General features: G+C 42.9%; 1 protein-coding gene across 3 annotated transcripts in view; it reads left to right on the top strand.

Moving 5' to 3' along the window:
* Window positions 1-18,778, top strand: part of FAM13A (family with sequence similarity 13 member A) — a 266,776-nt gene that overhangs the window by 11,077 nt on the left and 236,921 nt on the right. Inside the window, exon 2 of one of the 3 annotated variants that reach the window (XM_040327495.1) lies at window positions 6,972-7,161. In XM_040327495.1, the coding sequence (XP_040183429.1) occupies window positions 6,972-7,161 (190 nt within the window). Of the gene's footprint in view, window positions 1-6,733; window positions 7,162-18,778 lie in introns of those variants that run through there. The other 2 variants (XM_040327486.1, XM_040327503.1) reach the window with 2 other exon arrangements.

The following is an 18,778-nucleotide window of genomic DNA, read 5'->3' as shown; positions in this document are numbered from 1 at the left end:
AGCGTGGAAAGAAGAATTGTCAAAAACCAGCAATTGTCTTTTTTTAAATTTTTGACACTTTTTTTTGGTGAAATGGTAGAGGTACAATGTACCCCATTACAATTTCACACAGGGGGGGCCGGGATCTGGGGGTCCCCTTTGTAAAAGGGGTCTTCCAGATTCCGATAAGCCCCCCACCCGCAGACCCCCACAACTACAGGGTTGTGGGGATAAGGCCCTTGTCCCCATCAACATGTTGAGGGCATGTGGCTTGGTACGGTTCAGGAGAGGGGGGGCCGCTCTCTCGACCCCCCTCTTTTCTGCGGCCAGCCAGGTTGCGTGCTCGGATAAGGGGTCTGGTGTGGATTTTTGGTGGAACTCCACGCCATTTTTTTTTTTAATTGACGGTGGGGTTCCCCTTAATATCCATACCAGACCTGAAGGGCCTGGTAATTGAATTTGGGGGGACCCCCATGTTTTTTTGTTTTTATTTATGAGCAATGACTGTATTCTTTATAGCCATGAGTACTTTTAAATTATTATTTTTTTTTCTTCAGAAATGACATCTTGTACAGGGACAGTTCTAAGCACGGGAAACATGCACTTCTTCACAAGCATACTATACCCCCCCCCCCCCGTATGAAATTTAAAGGAATATTTCACTTTTATTGTTTCACTTTTACCACTTCCATACCGCGCCTATTCTGGTACTTCCCTCCTTCATGTAAAAATTATATTTTGTTCCTGGAAAATTACAGTACTCAGGACCCCAAACATTATATATATATATATTTTTTTTTAGCAGACACCCTAGGGAATAAAGGGCCAGATCCACAAAATGGATACCCAGGCGTATCTGCTGATACGCCATTGTATCCCTGTTTCTATCTATGCGGCTGATTCATAGAATCAGTTACGCATAGATATCCCTAAGATCCGACATGTGTAATGGACTTACACTGTCGGATCTTAGGATGCAGTACCGCGGCCGCCGATGGGGGCATTTTTTCGTCGAAAATCCAGCGTCGGGTATGCAAATTAGCACTTACGGAGATCCACAAAGCTTTTTCCCTTCGTTATTTCTCCGTAAGTGTTAGTTTGTCGCAAAATTAGGGCTGCTTTTACAAAGTGTAAACTTAGTACACCATGTAAAAGTATACCCTTCTTTACCGCGTCACTGTCAATTTTTTTTTTTTTCCGCCGCATCTCTTTTTTACCCGTCGCGATTCACAAAACTCGGCGCAACGTAACGTAACGCAAAGCACGTCGGGAAAATAGCGTCGGGAGCATGCGGAGTACGTCCGGCGCGGGAGCGCACCTAATTTAAATGGGACTCGCCCCATTAGATTGGGCACGCCTTGCGCCGGACAGATTTAAGTTACACCGCTGCAAATTTCTAGGTAAGTGCTTTGTGGATCGGGCACTTAGGTAGAAATTTTGCGGCGGTGTAACTTAAATCGGAACATTTAAGTTGCGCCCGCTGGTTGTGGATCTGGCCCAAAGTGGCTGTCATTAATTTATTTTATTTCCAACGATATTTGCGCAAGAATTTTTCAAACGCCTTTTTTTTGCCCAAAAAAAACGGTTTCATGAATTAAAAAATAACAAAACAGTAAAGTTAGCCCAATTTTTGGGGATAATGTGGAAGACGATGTTACACCGAGTAAATAGATACCTAACTTGTCACGCTTTAATATTGCACACACTCATGGAATGGTGCCAAACTTCAGGACTTAAAAATCTCCATAGGCGACGCTTGAATTTTTTTAACAGGTTACCAGTTTAGAGTTACAGAGGAGGTCTAGTGCTAGAATTATTGCTCTTGCTCTAATGCACGCGTCAATACCTCACATGTGTGGTTTGAACGGCGTTTACATATGTGGGCGGGACTTACATGCGCATTCGCTTCTGAGTGCAAGCTACTAGGGACAGGGGCATTTTATTTTTTAAATCTGATTTTTTTTTAGTTTTGCACTTTCTTTTCCTTTTTTTTATCACTTTTATTCCTATTACAAGGAACGTAAACATCCCTTGTAAAAGGAATAGTGTGTGACAGGTCCTCTTTATGGAGAGAGGCAGGGTCAATAAGACCCCACAACTGTCCTCCAGGCTGGAAAGCATGAGATCGGAAAAAAAAACCCCACTGATCTCATGCTTTCAGCCGCAATCATGTTCGTTCAGCACAGTGGTGTAGTAGATAGCACTTTCACCTAGCAGCAAAAAGGGTCGCTGGTCGAATCACGCCCGTGACACCATCTGCCTGGAGTTTGCATGTTCTCCCTGTGCCTGCGTGGGTTTCCTCCCACAATCTAAAAACATGCTGTAAATTGGATCCTGTCTAAATAAGCCCTAATATGCAGTAGTATATTTAGGTTTTGTGCTGCCCTAGGCCTGACTAAACTTCTGCACCTCCTAATAGAAAAATAGATATAAGCGGGAAGTTTGGGACTTTGAATGAGGCCATAGACTGAGTAGAGGTATATGAATCAAAGTGCATATTTATTAATCATACAATTTGTAAAAACCATATCAATAAAAAAAGACCACATGGAGAAAGACATTGTAATAAACATCATTCCATATTTGTTCACACAGCCATATGTATGTGTGTGTGAACTATGGGCACCAAGAGTATATAAGTATATAACACCTTGTGCTACTTAGTGGACTAAATTGATTAGTAAATACATTAAATGATACATATATGTACAAGAAACATCAAAGCAGCCTAAGCCAAAAAATAAATACATTTATGTACAAATATTGACATCATATATGGTGAGTAGATAAATTTCAGAGTTGATAGTATAGTATGGACATATATCTGCATCCCAAAAATTCCTGACGCGTTTCGTGTATGGAGAACACTCATCAGGGGCGGATGTTCAGAGATATCTACAAAATATGATAGTATAATTGGTATGATTGTAACTCAAGATAGCAGGGAAAGGCATTGTGGCCCGACCCATATACTTACATGGGGTCACTGAAATGAGGATTGGTGAATATAAAACCAAGGCCAGAATAATGGTCCGTCCCGGGAACTGAGGTGATGAAGCAGCGTGCCACATGGGTGCATACACAGAAACCCCCCCCCCCCCCCCATTGTGTACCATACACAGGAGGCGGGGTGCTGGAGAGCATGATAACACCAAATGCTATAATGCTATGCCAGAGGGGAATGCCAGAAAGAGTCTAAAATAAAGGGATGTAGAATCAGTGTATAATAGTGGACTGAAAGGATCCATGTAAGTGGTATAAGACTAATGACATAATACCAATCACCAGAGACTGTGCTCATAGATGAAAGTGGAATGAAAGTGTGGATCACAGTCAAGTAACCATGAAGTAGGGTGTAAAGAAGGTTAGTAAAAGTCAGAGGCAATCCCAGGTCACCAAGACCAATTGGTGAGGACAGTAAGCGGCTAGCAGGTGAAGAGTGATGAAACCTAAATAGGAACTTACATGCATCCCAGGACGCCACGGGGAGAGTCATAAGAAAGTCCCGGTGTGGTACATGTGTGCCAGAGGGGGGCGGGGTCGCAGGAGCGTCACATGGCGGGAACTTCAATTGGAAGCGCATCGTCCGGGGAAGAAGAAGCAAGATGCGGACGAGAAGGCCGACGGAAGGAGAAGAAGATGGAAGAAGAAGCCGGTGCAAGATGCGGACGAGAAGACCCAAGAAAGAAGCAGAGGAGAAGAAGAAAATGGAGGAAGAAACCCGAATGAAAGCAGAAAAGAAGAAGATGGAAGAAGAAGCGTGGAAAGAAGACATTAATAAAGGAATTGTGGTGTAATTTTTTACACTTTTTTTGGTAAAATGGTAGAGGTACAATGTACCCCATTACCATTTCACACAGGGGGGGGCAGGATCTGGGGGTCCCCTTTGTTAAAGGGGTCTTCCAGATTCCGATAAACCCCCTGCCCGCAGACCCCCACAACCACCAGCCAGGGTTGTAGGGATGAGGCCCTTGTCCCCATCAACATGGGGACAAGATGCTTTGGGGGGACCCCAAAGCAACCTCCACATGTTGAGGGCATGTGGCCTGGTACGGTTCAGGAGAGGGGGGGCGCACTCTGTCCCCCCTCTTTTCTGCGGCCGGCCAGGTTCCGTGCTCGGATAAGGGGTCTGATGTGGATTTTTGGGGGAACTCCACGCTATTTGTTTTTAAATTTGGGGTGGAGTTCCCCTTAATATCCATACCAGATCTGAAGGGCCTGGTAATGGAATCTGGGGGGACCCCCACGCCTTTTTTTTATGAATGAATTTGCTCTGAATTGCCGGGAGCCGACAATTCATTATACCCGCAAGTGATTTTTTAAATGACTTTTTTTCCGTCAGAATGTCATTTTGTGCAGGGACAGTTCTAAGTACGGGAAACATGCGCTTTTTCACATGTTTACTTTACACCCCCCCAGGTATGAAATTTAAAGGAATATTTCACTTTTATTGTTGCACTTTAAGCATTATTAAATTCACAGCTCCCGAAAAAACAGCCGTTTTAAAAATTAAAAAAGCATTGATACATGTCCCCTGGGGCAGGACTCAGGTCCCCAAACACATTTTAGGACAAAAACTAGCATATTAACCTTTAAAATTAACACTACCATTAAGTCTACCATAGACTTCTAAAGGGAGTTCAGCGGCGGCTTTAAATATTAATTGCATTGCGCTGGCTGCTGCGCCGGTTCATGCGCCTAATTAAGGATTCATCCGGCGCACTAATTAAGCCATGAACCGGCGCAGCGCACTGTTATTGGAAATCAGCCCCATAGGCTGCTTTCACACTGCTCCCTTGTAAATGTAAATATGTGTTTTTGCTGCTTTTACATCAGCCTGTACCTTTGAAAAAAGGACGTGACTCAAACAGCACACCAAAAACGCACTTGCGGGTGCATTTTTGATGCCTTTTCTGTTCATTTTAATGAGGAGGTGCATTTTTGCCGTGTTTCCAGTGCATTTTGTGATTTCCTGGCGTCAGCCTGCACCTGGAAAGATGTGTTTTACAATTGATTCAAGGGGAGGTGCGTTTTTGGTGCGTTTTTTTTTACTGTACGAAAAATGCAAGACTTTTAAAAACGCAACTGACTGGTGTGAAGAGTTCCGGTTTGGTTATGATTTGCACCACAATGCATTTGTTGACGCATGTGCATTGTGTTGCAATTTTTGTAATCTGCTGTTATGCATTGGGGCAAACTTTATATGCGTTGTTTTTTTTTGTTAGTTTTTTTGTTTGCGTTGATTGCAGTACATTTTGTTTGTGCACGTTTTCATGCATTTGAACACGTTACGCTGCACCGAGCTGAAATAAAAGTAATGCATGCCATGTTTTTTTTCAGCACCCGGCAAATGCAATGCGTTGGTGTGAACTGGATTCATAGGGAACCATTATGTTTTGTTTGCTTTGTGCTGGGAATGTGCTTACAAACCTACCCTAGCGCATCTGATGTGAATGATTCCTTAAACATCATACACACAATGATAATATCGGATGAATGATCCTCTGTTTTTGAGGGTACTCAATTTACGTAAATTTATCGTACGGCAGAATACTTCGTCAGTTTTTTTTTTTTTCGGACAAAAAACTGTACCGATTAAATGAAAATCGAATGTAGTGTTCAAGTATGATAAAAAATGTTCTAACATGCACACTTAGTTTTTGTTGTGCGAACAGTTGGAATTGGCTGTCAAAAGAACTATACTAATGATCGGATAGCCAACCGATCGTTTGTCATACGGACATTTTCGTACAATTTTCTCATCACATGTATAGGCCCTAAATGATCACACATAATGCGCTTTTTGTAAGGCAAAGGCAGAATAAAAAATTATCAGTGTGAAAGGGTCCATATTGCATCCAGCCGTGCTCACAGCATGTATTCGCTGGCTGTGCAAAGTGTCAAAAATAGGCAAAGCCGCCGTCAGCCTGTTGTTGTTTTTTATTGACCAAGCATGCACAGCTTTTTTTACACACCTGTCATTCCAGAAGTATCAATACGCACATTCTAATGCTGGGCATACACCATACGGAAAATCGTTCAAACTCCTTTTCGAATAACAAACACTCGACTGTGAGAGCAAACGATTTTGTCATCAAGTAATGACCGAATTTTGATCGATAAATTGTTCAATGGACATAAAATTAATATTTTTTTTTTTTGTTTTGTCACGTATGCCTAGTGAAAATAGTTCAGACGAGAAACACATTAACCTTTCAATTTGTCATTCGCTTGGTAAAATTTTCCAACCTGTTCCTTTAATTTTTCGACTCTGAAAAGTTAAGATTTTCTATTTGTGCCCATTAACTGGATGAAAATCGAACAATCCAAATAACAGATTTTGAATGAGTTTTTCGGCTAGTGTATAGCCAGCATTAGAAATTACCTGTGTGATTGGAACCCAATCAGCTTTTGTTGTTTGAGTTCCTTCAGATTTACCTTAAACTATGCAGTGGAAGGGCCTGCCTGATTGCATACAAATTGAAAGTGTTTAGGTTTGACCTCATATTATATGGTTTTGGTAAATCTAAGGAAAAAATCTAGAGAAAATTGTATAATGTGTATCCAGTTTAACTCTTGTTTTGATGTTGTTTGCATCTTTCTACAAACTCAGAGAAAAAGTACTGCCAGGACTTGCAGCCGTGCAGTGATTACTAGTTCCACCCATAGGTTACTGTGGCAATATCGCTTGGATACATGTGTGTGTTCTTCCTGATATAAGAAAAGCCAGCCTCACATCCTAGCTACAGGGAAGTTGTGTGAATGGCCCGTCCCCCTGCTTGCCTGAGTGCTCCACTCCCATCTCTTAAACACATATTCGAACTTGCAGTTTGGCTGCTTCTTTTCCCTCACTGCATGTCTGCCTGCCTTGTTTTATTTTGCTCCTGCTATGGCACAAAATGCTTGATCTTCTGAGTGGAAAAGTCAGCAGCAAAATGCAACCTCCTGTTGTTACGGCTCATGACTGCTCTCTCTTTTTGTGCTCTTTCAAGCAAAGCAAAGCTGCTGTGAGACTGAAAGAAGATATGAAAAAAGTGGTTGCGAGGCCTGGCAGAGGACAGCCAACCGTGCCATACAGGAAAGTGTTCGGAGTGCCCCTCAGAGACCTGCACAAAGAGGGTCTAGTGGTCAACGGCGTGCCCGCGTTGGTGTGGAATGTGGTGGAGTATTTGCGAAGCGAGGGTAAGCTTTTAGTGTTTGATAAAGTTTTCTTTGTTTGAAAATGTTTTGTTTTGTTTTGTTTTTTTGCTTGGTTACATAAAAAAAGAATACCTAACAAAACGTATGTTTACTTGCTTGACGTACTTAAATTCCTTTCACAGTGGCTGTAACGAGGCCATTCACCTTAGTGTGCAACAGGTCTGAGCACACGTCTCTGAAGACCAGAGCTGTCACTACACATCCACAGGAGTGTGTTTCCTGAGCGCACTCAATATAGTTTATGCAAACGGTCCCAGAAACACCGTACTCTTGATGCAAATTCACAGGTGCCTGTGTGAAAGGAGCCTTTTGAGTATTTTTATTTCTCTGCCTCTAGAAGCAAATGGTGTTATCTTATGTGTCCATGCACGCTATTTTAGTGTAGAACAGTGACGGCTGGTGCTGAAAATTTTTGGGGGCGCAAACAAACTGAAAAAAAAAAAACATCAAGCGCAGCCACTGTGCCCATCAAGCGCAGACACTGTGCCAATAAATTGCCACCACTGTGCCATCAAACGCAGCTATTGCTACCATCAAGCTACCCATCAATTGCTGCCAGCATGCCCATCAAATGCTGCCAGTGTGCATCCCTAGGGTTGCCACCTCATCCCTTTAAAACAGAACACATATGAATTACACAGGTTCTGAGGCTAATTTAATTTAGATAAGGCTCCACTTGAGTTCAATTACCACCTTAATCAGCCATAGAACCTGTGTAATTCATATGTGTTCTGTTTTAAAGGGATGAGGTGGCAACCCTATGCATCCCCCACCTGGCACTTGCCTGTCTCACAGGATAGCGGGTCACGGCGGCGGTGTCCTGCACACTCCTCGATGTCTTCTCCCGTACTCTCTTCCTGTCCTCTGCTATGATTGGACGACTGACAGCGCCAGTCGTTTAAGTCAATCAGGTAACAGACCCGAGCACCTGATTGGCTAAGAGGCGGTTCAGTATTAGGAAAGTGAATATTCTTTCACTTTCCTAGCACAACGCTGAGTGAACTGCGAGCGCCCAGCATGGCGCCCGCTGTTTACCTTTTTGGACGCCTATTAGAGCCTATAGCTCTAATCAGGTGCTTAAAAAAAAAAATACCCTGCTGCTGTAATTCAGGTGCCCAGCGCCCGAAAAGGGGCCGGGCACCTGAAAAGGGGGTGGTAGCGGTGACCATAGATCTATCTATGGTGCTAGAGAGGGGGCAGTGCCTGTGTGCCCCTTATGGACGCACCGCTACTGGTGTAGAAGCTTCTCGAAGCAGAAAAAATATATAATTTTTAGGAGCGTCTTGCTCCTAACTGCTGCTAAAAGTTGGCACAAATAACGCTATTATGAGTGTTTTTTCAGGCGCCTTAAGCTGGTCATACACTGAGAGACATTAGATCACTAGGTAGCCCTGTCAGCATCACTCCGCCTTTTTCACCCAAATAGAGGCAGCCGCTGTTTGGGTATTCTGACAACTAGCTGTCAAAATACAATAGCCACAGCATTGGACAACCCCACGTACAAACGCCCTGATTCCACCCCACCATCTGATCAATCAGGAAAGAGTAAGACAGCAGAAAGAATCTATAGCCCCCCCCCCACCCCCCCTTTTTTATGTGCAAATTCAATTAAAGCTGTAAACTATGGAAGACCGTACAGGAAGGAAAGGAGGGATTGGCTGCAGGGGGTGACAAGTCCCATGGGGACAATTGGTTAGCCCTGTGTCCTTAGCAGGAGACCCCCCCTATCATGAGCCGTTTAACATTGATAAAGAAATCTGTTATTTCTTTTGTTTAACTTGCGGGCTAAACAAAATAAATCTATGGTCTTACCTGTAAATGAGGATAAGCCAAGCATAGAGCAAGAGTCATAGAGGGATCCAATGGTTTCCTATAGGAGAACAAGAACAACCACAACAGCAAGGTTGCCCATCCAAGATATGATAGTTGAAGAGTATAAAATAAGAGGTGACAAATGACTTGGAAGTACGTGAGAGCTTTCTACAGGGGAGTGATGGTGATATCGAAAATGTATTTTAAAGCGGAGTTCCACCCAAAAGTGGAACTACCGCTTAAATCACTCCTCGCCCCCTTACATGCCACATTTGGCATGTAATTTTTTTGGGGGGGGGGATGGGGGGCTTCAGTAGGAGTGGGACTCCCTGTCCCACTTCCTACTTCCGCCCAGGGACCGCTTAGGCGACACGTCGTATCGCCTTTTGGCGGCCCCTCCCTGTAGGCGATTGCCTGGGACACGTGACAGGTCCCAGGCGATCGGCTGTCCACTCAGGTAGCGCAGCGCTGCTCGTGCATGCACCGTGAGTGCCCGGCCGTGAAGCCGAAAGCTGTCACGGCCGGGTGCCCACAGTTAGAATGGAGGTGCCGGTGGAGAGGGGGGGGAGAAGAGCGGAGCGACGCTGGACAGTGGAGCAGGTAAGTGTCTGTTTATCAAAAGCCAGCAGCTACACTTTTTGTAGCTGCTGAATTTTAATAAACATAAAACAAAGGCTGGAACTTCCCTTTTAAGTATTTTCTGGGGTGGTTGAGTCAGAAGATTCCAGCCAGGACCAAACGCTAATAAATTTATTCAGACACCTTGTATAGGGGAAGGCGGCATTTCCTGTTTTAGTTGGAGGAGTAGGAGAGAAATTTGCAATATTGATAGTTACTGTATGTCACAAAACCATAAAGGCATGCTATATAAAAAATAATCCTACACACCCATATTTTATTTATTTTAGATACTTGTATAGCGCTGTCAATTTATGCTTTGCTTTACCTATATATTGTATGTTCACATCAGTCCCTGCCCTCAAGGAGCTTACAATCTAGTTTCCCTAACTCACATTCATACATACAGCTTGTAGGGCCATTAAGGGCCGGTTTACACTGGTGCGATGCAGGAAACCCTGCAAATCCGGGTTCACACTGCTCTCTGCAGGTGTCAATACAAAGTTAATGACACCCCCAGATTGGACAGGGATCGTATCGGCATAGGTGCAAACACCCATGCGATCCGATTCTGGTGCGGACAGAAAAAAGGGTCCTTTAACATGGTTTCCTATGGATGTAGTTCACATCTGTGCATTTTATGTAAAGGGTCAGGTTTTTTTTTCTGGTTTTTGGTTCCATAGACTTCAATGGTTTGTGTATTGAAAAAACGCAAAGTGCAGGTTGCATATTGCAGGTGCATAAGTGTGATCCCCATCAGCAGCTCAGGTGGTGGATGAATGGATCAGTGCAATTTAGATTCTCAAAAAACAATAGAAACTGGCATAGTGCTCGCTTCTTTTGATGTTCATAAAAAGATATCAATAAAATACCCACTCAGATGATAAAGACTGCATATATCGCTCTCACTCCTGTAATTCACAGGCGGATAGCTGTGGATTGTAAATGCCAAATAAAGCTCCCTACACATAGAGTATGTCATTTGTATTGTGTAGCTTTAAATGGTGCAGCACATTTATTTTTACATTAATAGAAAAATACTGGCACATAACTGATCCTTTTGTGTGTGTGTTTTTATATATATATATATATACACACTATGATGAAGGGCTTACCAGCCAAAAATGCATTGGCACCTCTGTCATCTTTTGATTGTCAGCTGTTTTGGAATAAAATAATTTTCAAGGATCAGTTGCCGTGTGCTAGCATTTTTCTATTGATTGGACTGTTGCTTGGCTGTGCATCTGTGCCCTGTCTTAATTGGATAAGGTCCCTTTCAAACTGGGGCGGGAGCCGCGGTGGCGGTATAGCGCCGCTAAAAATAGCACCGCTATACTGTCGGATTTGCTGCGGGATTCGGCCGCTAGCGGTGTGGTATTAACCCCCGCTAACGGGCGATAAAGGGTTGATACCGCCTGCAATGCGCCTCTGCAGTGTGAAAGGGGTCGTAGGGTAGAGGAGGTTAAACCTAGGTTCACACTACTGCAATGCGATGTACTGTGAATTTGATCCCCCCCCCCCCTTTTTTTTTTTTTTGGCCCTCTGTGAGGTGTGAATTTCCCCTGCGTTTTGAGGTGGACAGGTGCGTTTTTTTTCCGCTAATTTCAGGAGGCAGACAGTGAACAATTTGCAGAGATGTGAACTGTGTGCTGCAAGTTTACTGTGAGTTCAATTGAAGCCTATGAAGATAAAATTCTGGACCCCATTAATTTAAAAAATATATTCTTGCACCAAATTTGCAACACATAAATGTGAACTAAAGCCATGGAATGCTATGCTTTTACTTGACCTGTGAATCTGTGTGTTCCTAAACGCATCAAACCCGCTGTAAATTCGCATCAGTGTAAACCCAGGCTGAGCGATCTTGCTTGACTAAAGTATTGCAGTTGTTCATTGTAGTTGACACTGATTCAGACAAGAATTTCTCTGTGGAAACACATACGCAGAAAAAAACATCTTGTCCAGGATGCACCAGGTTTATAAATGCTCCCTATGTTTTTAACCACTTAAGGTCCGTCCTATAGCAGTTTGGATGCTACAGGGAGGCACAGCTGCACTGGATCACGTGTGTGTGTGTGTTTGTATATAATTATACACACGTGATCTGGCTCTTCCAGGTAGCAGGTGCAAATGCCCGCCGCCAGCAGCTAGCTCCCGCTGTTATTATACACAGCGGGAGATGAGAGGTGGGTATTGCGGACTCGATGTCTGCCGGCACCCGCCGATCCTTTTGGTACACAAGGCAGATCACCGTTCTGTCAGAAGGGAAGACCTGGATCTTGTGTTCCTGCAAAGCAGGGACATGGATCCATGCCTTCTCCTAGTCAAAGCATCTCCTATAGTACACAAACACTGGCTAGGAACCAGTGAACCATTTGATCGCCCCTGATGTTAACCCCTTCCCAGCCAGTGTCATTAGTGACAGTTGATATTTATTAGCACTGATTATTGTATTAGTGTCACTGGTCCCCAAAAAGTGTCAGCTAGTTTTAGAATGTCCACCGTAACATCACAGTCCTGCTATAAGTCACTGATTTGCCACCATTCCTTGTTAAAAAAAAGAAATGAAAATGCCCACCTCGGCTTATACTCAAGTCGCCTTTTTGCGCCTGATCTCCCAGACTTTTCGGACCCGGTACCGGCCGGCCGTAGGTCCCCTGGACCCCAAACTTGTAGCCCCACTCATCCTCTACAAGTGTGCAAAGTTTGTTGTACGGAGGACCTACCATGGACTCCCATGTTAAACGGTAATTTCTCCGGTGATTTTGGGGACATGGTACAGGCCGGTCGTAGGTTCCCTGGACCCGGCTCTTGGCATACATGTAGCCCAATTTATCCTCTATAATTGTGCAAAGTTTGTTTTCTAATTTCGAGCATGCGCACTGGGATACCCCCACGGACGGCGCATGCGCCGTTAAAAAAAAACGTTGTTTATGTCGGGTCACGACGTATTTACATAAAACACGCCCATCACATCCATTTGAATTCCGTGCCCTTACGCCGCCAAAGATACACTACGCCGCCATAACTTACGGCGCAAATTTTTTGAGGATTTGGAAAAAAAAATTTTACGGTGGCGTAGTGTATCTTAGATGCGCTGCGCTCAGCGGAGGTATGCGCTGAGGTACGTGAATCTGCCCCATAATTTTTTTTTATTCTAACACGCTAGAGAATAAAATGGCGGTCGTTGCAATACTTTCTGTCACACCGTATTTGCGCAGCAGCCTTACAAGCGCACTTTTTTTGGGAAAAAAATATTTTTTTTAATTAAAAAAAGACACCTGTACAGTCAGCCCAGTTTTTTTTTTATATTGTGAAAGATAATGTTACGCCGAGTAAATTGATACCCAACATGTCACGCTTCAAAATTGCGTCCGCTCGTGGAATGGCGATAAACCTTTACCCTTTTTAAAATCTCCATTAGTCGACGTTTAAAAAAAATCTACAGGTTGCATGTTTTGAGTTAGAGGAGGTCTAGAATTATTGTTCTCGCTCTATCGATTGCGGCGATACTTCACATGTGTGGTTTGAATACTGTTTACATATGCAGGCGCTACTCACGAATGCGTTCGCTTCTGCGCGCAAGCTCGGTGGGACGGGACAGGTTTTCTGGCTCCTAACTATTTTAGCTGGCTCCTAGATTCCAAGCAAATTTGTTATATATATATATATATATATATATATATATATATATATATATATTTTATTGATATGTTATTATTTTTTTTAAGTTGTCAGTCTTTTTTGTTAATAGCGCAAAAAAAGAATATGCAGAAGTAATCAAATGCCACCAAAAGAAAGCTCTATATGTGGGGGTACAGTGTCGCACGACTGTGCAATTGTCAGTTAAAATAACGTAGTACCGTATCACATAAAAATGGCCTGGTCAGGAGGGGTGGGGGGTTATTATTTCAGGAGATCAAGTGGTTAAAGGCGGTACTATGTATTGCATTTGCTGAGCACCAGCTGCATAGCAATTGACTGTTTTTCAAATGCAACATACTCCATTAAATAGCAGGGCCCTTGGTATGGATTTTGATTTTGGATTTTGGGACTAGTATTCCCTATGCAATCCCAGTAATATCATTCAGATTCATTTCACCAAACAGCCAAGGGCAGTCACTTTGGGTCTGTCTTTGGCAAGTCTCAATAATAATTGCACTACGTACAACACATATCTGTACAGAAAATAGAACTGCTTATTGATTGGCTATACTTTTTTTTTTTTTTTTTTTTTTTTGAGGTATAGTAGAAAATGCTATATAGTACTTTATGGGTAGCTAATATAGTTATGGGGAATGTGAATAATGATGACAACCTGCCATTTTTGATAAGTACTTGGCCTAGTTATTACTTTCTCTTTTTTTTTTTCTCTTTTTTTTCTCTTTCTCATTTTTATTACATCTGGGTTATATAGCACCAACAAGTTACATTGTAAATTCACATTAGTCACAGTCTTAGGCCCCTTGCACACTGGGGCGTTTTTCATGTGGTACAGCGCTAAAAATAGCGCTGCTATACCGCATGAAAAATCATGCCCTGTAGTGTTCAATGTGAAAGCCCGAAGGCTTTCACATTGAAGCGGTGCGCCAGCAGGAGCTCACCAAAAGTCCTGCTAGCCGCATCTTTACCGCAGTATAGGAGCGGTGTGTTCACTGCTGTAATACCGCCCGCAACGCGGGCGGTATTAACCCTTTTTCGGCCGCTAGCGGGGGTTAAAACCTCACCGCTAGCGCCTGAATATCACGGTAAATACGACGGTATAGCCGCGCTACAAATAGCGCGGCTATAACGTCACCGCGGCTGCACGCCTCAGTGTGAAAGCAGCCTTACGCCCCTATCTTGCTCGCATGCATGTACTGGGACCAATTTAGACAGGAGCAAATTAATCTACCAGCATGTCTTTGGAGTGTGGGAGGAAATCAACACACAGGAAAACATGGAAACATGCAGGTAGTGTTCTGGATGGGATTTAAATTAAAGGAGTTCTCCAAGCTAAAACTTTTAACCCCCGCTGTGCCCGGGCTGTAAAACTATACAAAATAAACTTTCACTTACCTGCCTACGATCCCCCGTTGTTCCGATATCGCCGTCCCGGTCTCTTCCACTTCCTGCGGGTCGGTGACTCACAGTGCGCTCAGCCTATCAGCAATGTCCTGTCGCGGCCGCTGATAGGCTGAGCGCACTGTGAGTCACCGACCCGCAGGAAGTGGAAGAGACCGGGACCGGAGAACGGGACGGCGATATCGGAACAACGGGGGATCGTAGGCAGGTAAGTGAAAGTTTATTTTGTATAGTTTTACAGCCCGGGCACAGCGGGGGTTAAAAGTTTTAGCTTAGAGAACTGCTTTAAGGATCCTAGTGGTAGTAAAAAGCAAGTTTGCTAATCTGTTTTTGAACCTGAACCAGACCCAAAAATGCACAGGACCCTTTTGGAAACCACATCCAATTCACAAATACAGTATCTCACAAAAGTGAGTACACCCCTCACATTTTTGTAAATATTTATTATATCTTTTCATGTTAGAACACTGAAGAAATGACATTTTGCTACAATGTAAAGTAGTGAGTGTACAGCTTGTATAAAAGTGTATATTGGCTGTCCCCTCAAAATAACTCAACACACAGCCATTAACCTTAAAGGAGTTGTAAAGGAAAAAAAATATATTTCTGAAATGACTGTTTACAGGGTATAGAGACATAATAGTTAACTGATTCCTTTTAAAAATGATAAAAAATAGATAAAAATCAATCGTACCTGTAGTTGCAGTTTCGTGTTTGCATGTTTCCTGCTTCTCTGCTGCACAGAGCCAATACAGGGCAGTGATGGTTTGGAAAACGAAACTGATTGGTGTTGAGGGGTTTTAGACACACAGAAATTGCACATCCTTGATTAGTGACCACAGAGAGAAAGCTCCCGTGACTTTTTTCATCAGGAAACAGACAACCAGGAAGTGTTCAGAACAGAGAAGGATTACAGCAACATCAGAGCAAAAACGAACAATGAGGACATGAAACCAGGACTGCAGTAAGGTAAAGGAAGCTATTTAGCTAAAAAATTCCTTTAGTGTCCCTTTAAGGACCAGTTTTTCAAACTTGTTACAAATTAAAAAGAGGGGGGTTGATGCTGCGCTATTCCCACACCAACCCCCCTCTTTTTTTATTTTACTGCTCATGGGTATGGTTTGCCCCTTTTATCGGTGCTTGCAGCAGTTCTAATCTTGCTATTTTCTATTTACACTTGGTAGCGCAGGAATAATATTTAAACACATTGTTACAAATTAAAATCATTTTTTATTTATTTTTTGCTAGAAAATTGCTTGGAACCCCCAAACAAATTGTTATGCTGAGTAAATTGATACCCAACATGTCATGCTTCAAAATTGTGCCCGCTCGTGGAATGGTGAAACTTTGACCCTTAAAAATCTCTATAGTCGACGTTTAAAAACGTCTACAGGTTACCAGTTTTGAGTTAGCTCTTGGGCTAGAATTATTGCTTTTGCGCTAACAATCGCGGTGAGACCTCACATGTGTGGATTGAACACAGTTTTTATATGCGGAAACGACTTGTGTATGCGTTCGCTTCTGCGCACAAGCTCGGGGCGCTTTATGTTTTCCTTTTATTTATTTTCCCTTTTATTTTTACACTGTCTTTTAAAAAATGTAATAAAAATTTGGGTCACTTTTATTCCTATCACAAGGAATGTAAACATCCCTTGTATTAGAAAAAAAAGCATGACCGGACCTCTGTAATGTGAGATTTGTGGTAAAAAAAAAAACCTCAGATCTCACATTTACACTCAAAAGCAATAATAAAAAAAAAATCTTCCTTTTTTCAATCGCAAAGAAAAAAAAAAAAAAGTTTCCCCTTTTTTTTAAAAACCATTTGGCAGGAGTGATATTGGACGTTGCTTCCGTCATCCGATGGTATGGAGCCGAGTGGGGGAATTAAATTCCTCACTCGACTCCATGCCTCAAAGGGGAAAGGACCCAAGCCCGACAGCTTTGGGAAGAGGCGGAGACCATCGGGTAGGGGGGGGGGCACCACTTTGGCCACCGATAAAAGTGATCTTGCAGCAAATCTGCTGCAGAGACCACTTTTTTATCTGAAAATGGACCAACCACTGTTAAAAAAGATACTGGGGGTTATGACAACTAAGTCAAACGGCCACTGTATAATAACAGCGGGTGGTCCGTAAGTAGTTAAAGTGGATGTAAATCCAAATATTTATATATAAATAAAAATATATAATAATAATAAAAATATACATGTATATAGAATAATAATAAATATATATATCCCTATTATAATTCTATATATAGAATAATAATAGGGATATATATTTATTATTCTATATACATTTTGTTATTATATATTTTTGTATTCTTTTTTTTTTTTTTTTTTAAAGTGATACTAAGAGCCGTTTCACATCGGGGCGACTTGGATCCGACTTCAAGTCGCCGACATGAGAAAATCAATGTAAGCGAATGAGAGCATGTCTTAATGTACATTACTGAAGTCTCTCCGACTTCAGAAAAGGTTCCTGTACTACTTCAATCCGACTTCTAGGCGACTTGTAGGCAACTTGTACCCATTGATTTTAATGGAAGTTGCCTCCAAAGTCGGATCAGTGTCTTAACTGAAGCAACTTTGCAGGAAGAGAAAACAAGTTTTCTCAGGCAAACCACTCCCTCCCACAGAGCTGATTATTCTTTTGAGGCTGGATTCACACTTGTGCGGTGCGAATCTTGAAGGGGAACTCCACGCCAAATTTTAAATAAAGAATCAGCAACAATTTATATAAGCATGGGGCATGGTCACCGGGTGATGTCACCTGGTGACCCCGCCCCTTATGACGTCAGTCCTGGGGCATGATGGGGATTGTGACTTTATACGGGGTGGGGTTACCAGCTGACATCACCTGGTGACCACGCCCCATGCCTATATAAATCGTTGCGCACACGGCATTACAGCGGGAGAGATCGTCGAGTCAACATCGGAAGAGGAAAGAAGATGAAGCAGAAGACCGGGCCGCCGCTAGTAAAAGAGCTGGAAGAAGATATCGGAGGAGCCCGGCAGAAAGAACCAGAAAGCGGAGAAGTCGGAAGAAGACCCCTGGAGCTGCCTAAATAAATTACTTTAAAAACCTGTCTAGTGTATTTTTGTTTTTTTTACACTTTGTTTTTTTATTCCCCAGGTGAATGGGTAGGGGTACAATGTACCCCATACTCATTCACATAGGGTGGGGGGCCAGGATCTGGGGACCCCCTTATTAAAGGGGAATTCCGATAAGCCCCCGCCCGCAGACCCTGACAACCAGTCATATTTACCTCCGCTGTGCATCCACGTCGTTGGATTTGATTGACAACAGTGCGAGCCAATGGCTGCACTGCTATCAATCTATCCACTGAAGAGCTGAGAAGACCGGGCCAAGATCCAGCAGTTCTCTTTCCTGCCCCCCCCCTTGCTGTTAGTGACAGGTGATTTTACATATCTCATGCAGGAGCCTGAGAGAGGCATTCTGTGTACTTCAGATCCCCTCCTCCTTTTTTCTCCAGCTCTCCCAGGATTGGCTGCTCCACACCTCAGCATGATTGGGCATGCTGAAGTCATGTGGTGACCTTTCTGGGTTTTGACTGGATGTTAGTGATCATAGGACTGTGTAGCACTATTCTTTTTTTTTCTCTGCGGCTACTGAGGTATATTGGTGCCACCTGTATAGTATTTAGGAGCAGAATCTGTTTGATCAGGACAGGATCTCTAACAAGCGTAGTCCTTCCACTCAATTGGGGCTTGTGAATACCAAGTGAAATCCCAATTGAGAAATATATCGTCACATAGATGGTAATCCACACAGCATTGTATTTGAAAGTCTATGTTTTGAAGAAATAACATTCAGTGAACCATCCAACATAAAGTATTTTCCAAACAGAAACATGAAATCATTAAAGCGGAGGTTCACCCAAATAACATCTATATCAGACTAAATTCTTTATACTTCTAACATGTACAATTGGCTTTTGTTTTTTTGGCTGCGCATGTATATCCTAATAGATAACCACTATGGCAGTAGTTTAGAAAGGATGAGTGTGGGCCTACATCCACTTTAATGTCTAAATCGCTGGCAACAAAGGTGAGTACACCCCTAAGTGAAAATGTCCAAATTGG

The sequence above is a fragment of the Rana temporaria genome, chromosome 1 (genome assembly GCF_905171775.1).
Source record: "Rana temporaria chromosome 1, aRanTem1.1, whole genome shotgun sequence".
Classification (NCBI taxonomy): domain Eukaryota; kingdom Metazoa; phylum Chordata; class Amphibia; order Anura; family Ranidae; genus Rana; species Rana temporaria.
This window is presented reverse-complemented; position numbering and strand designations above follow the sequence as displayed.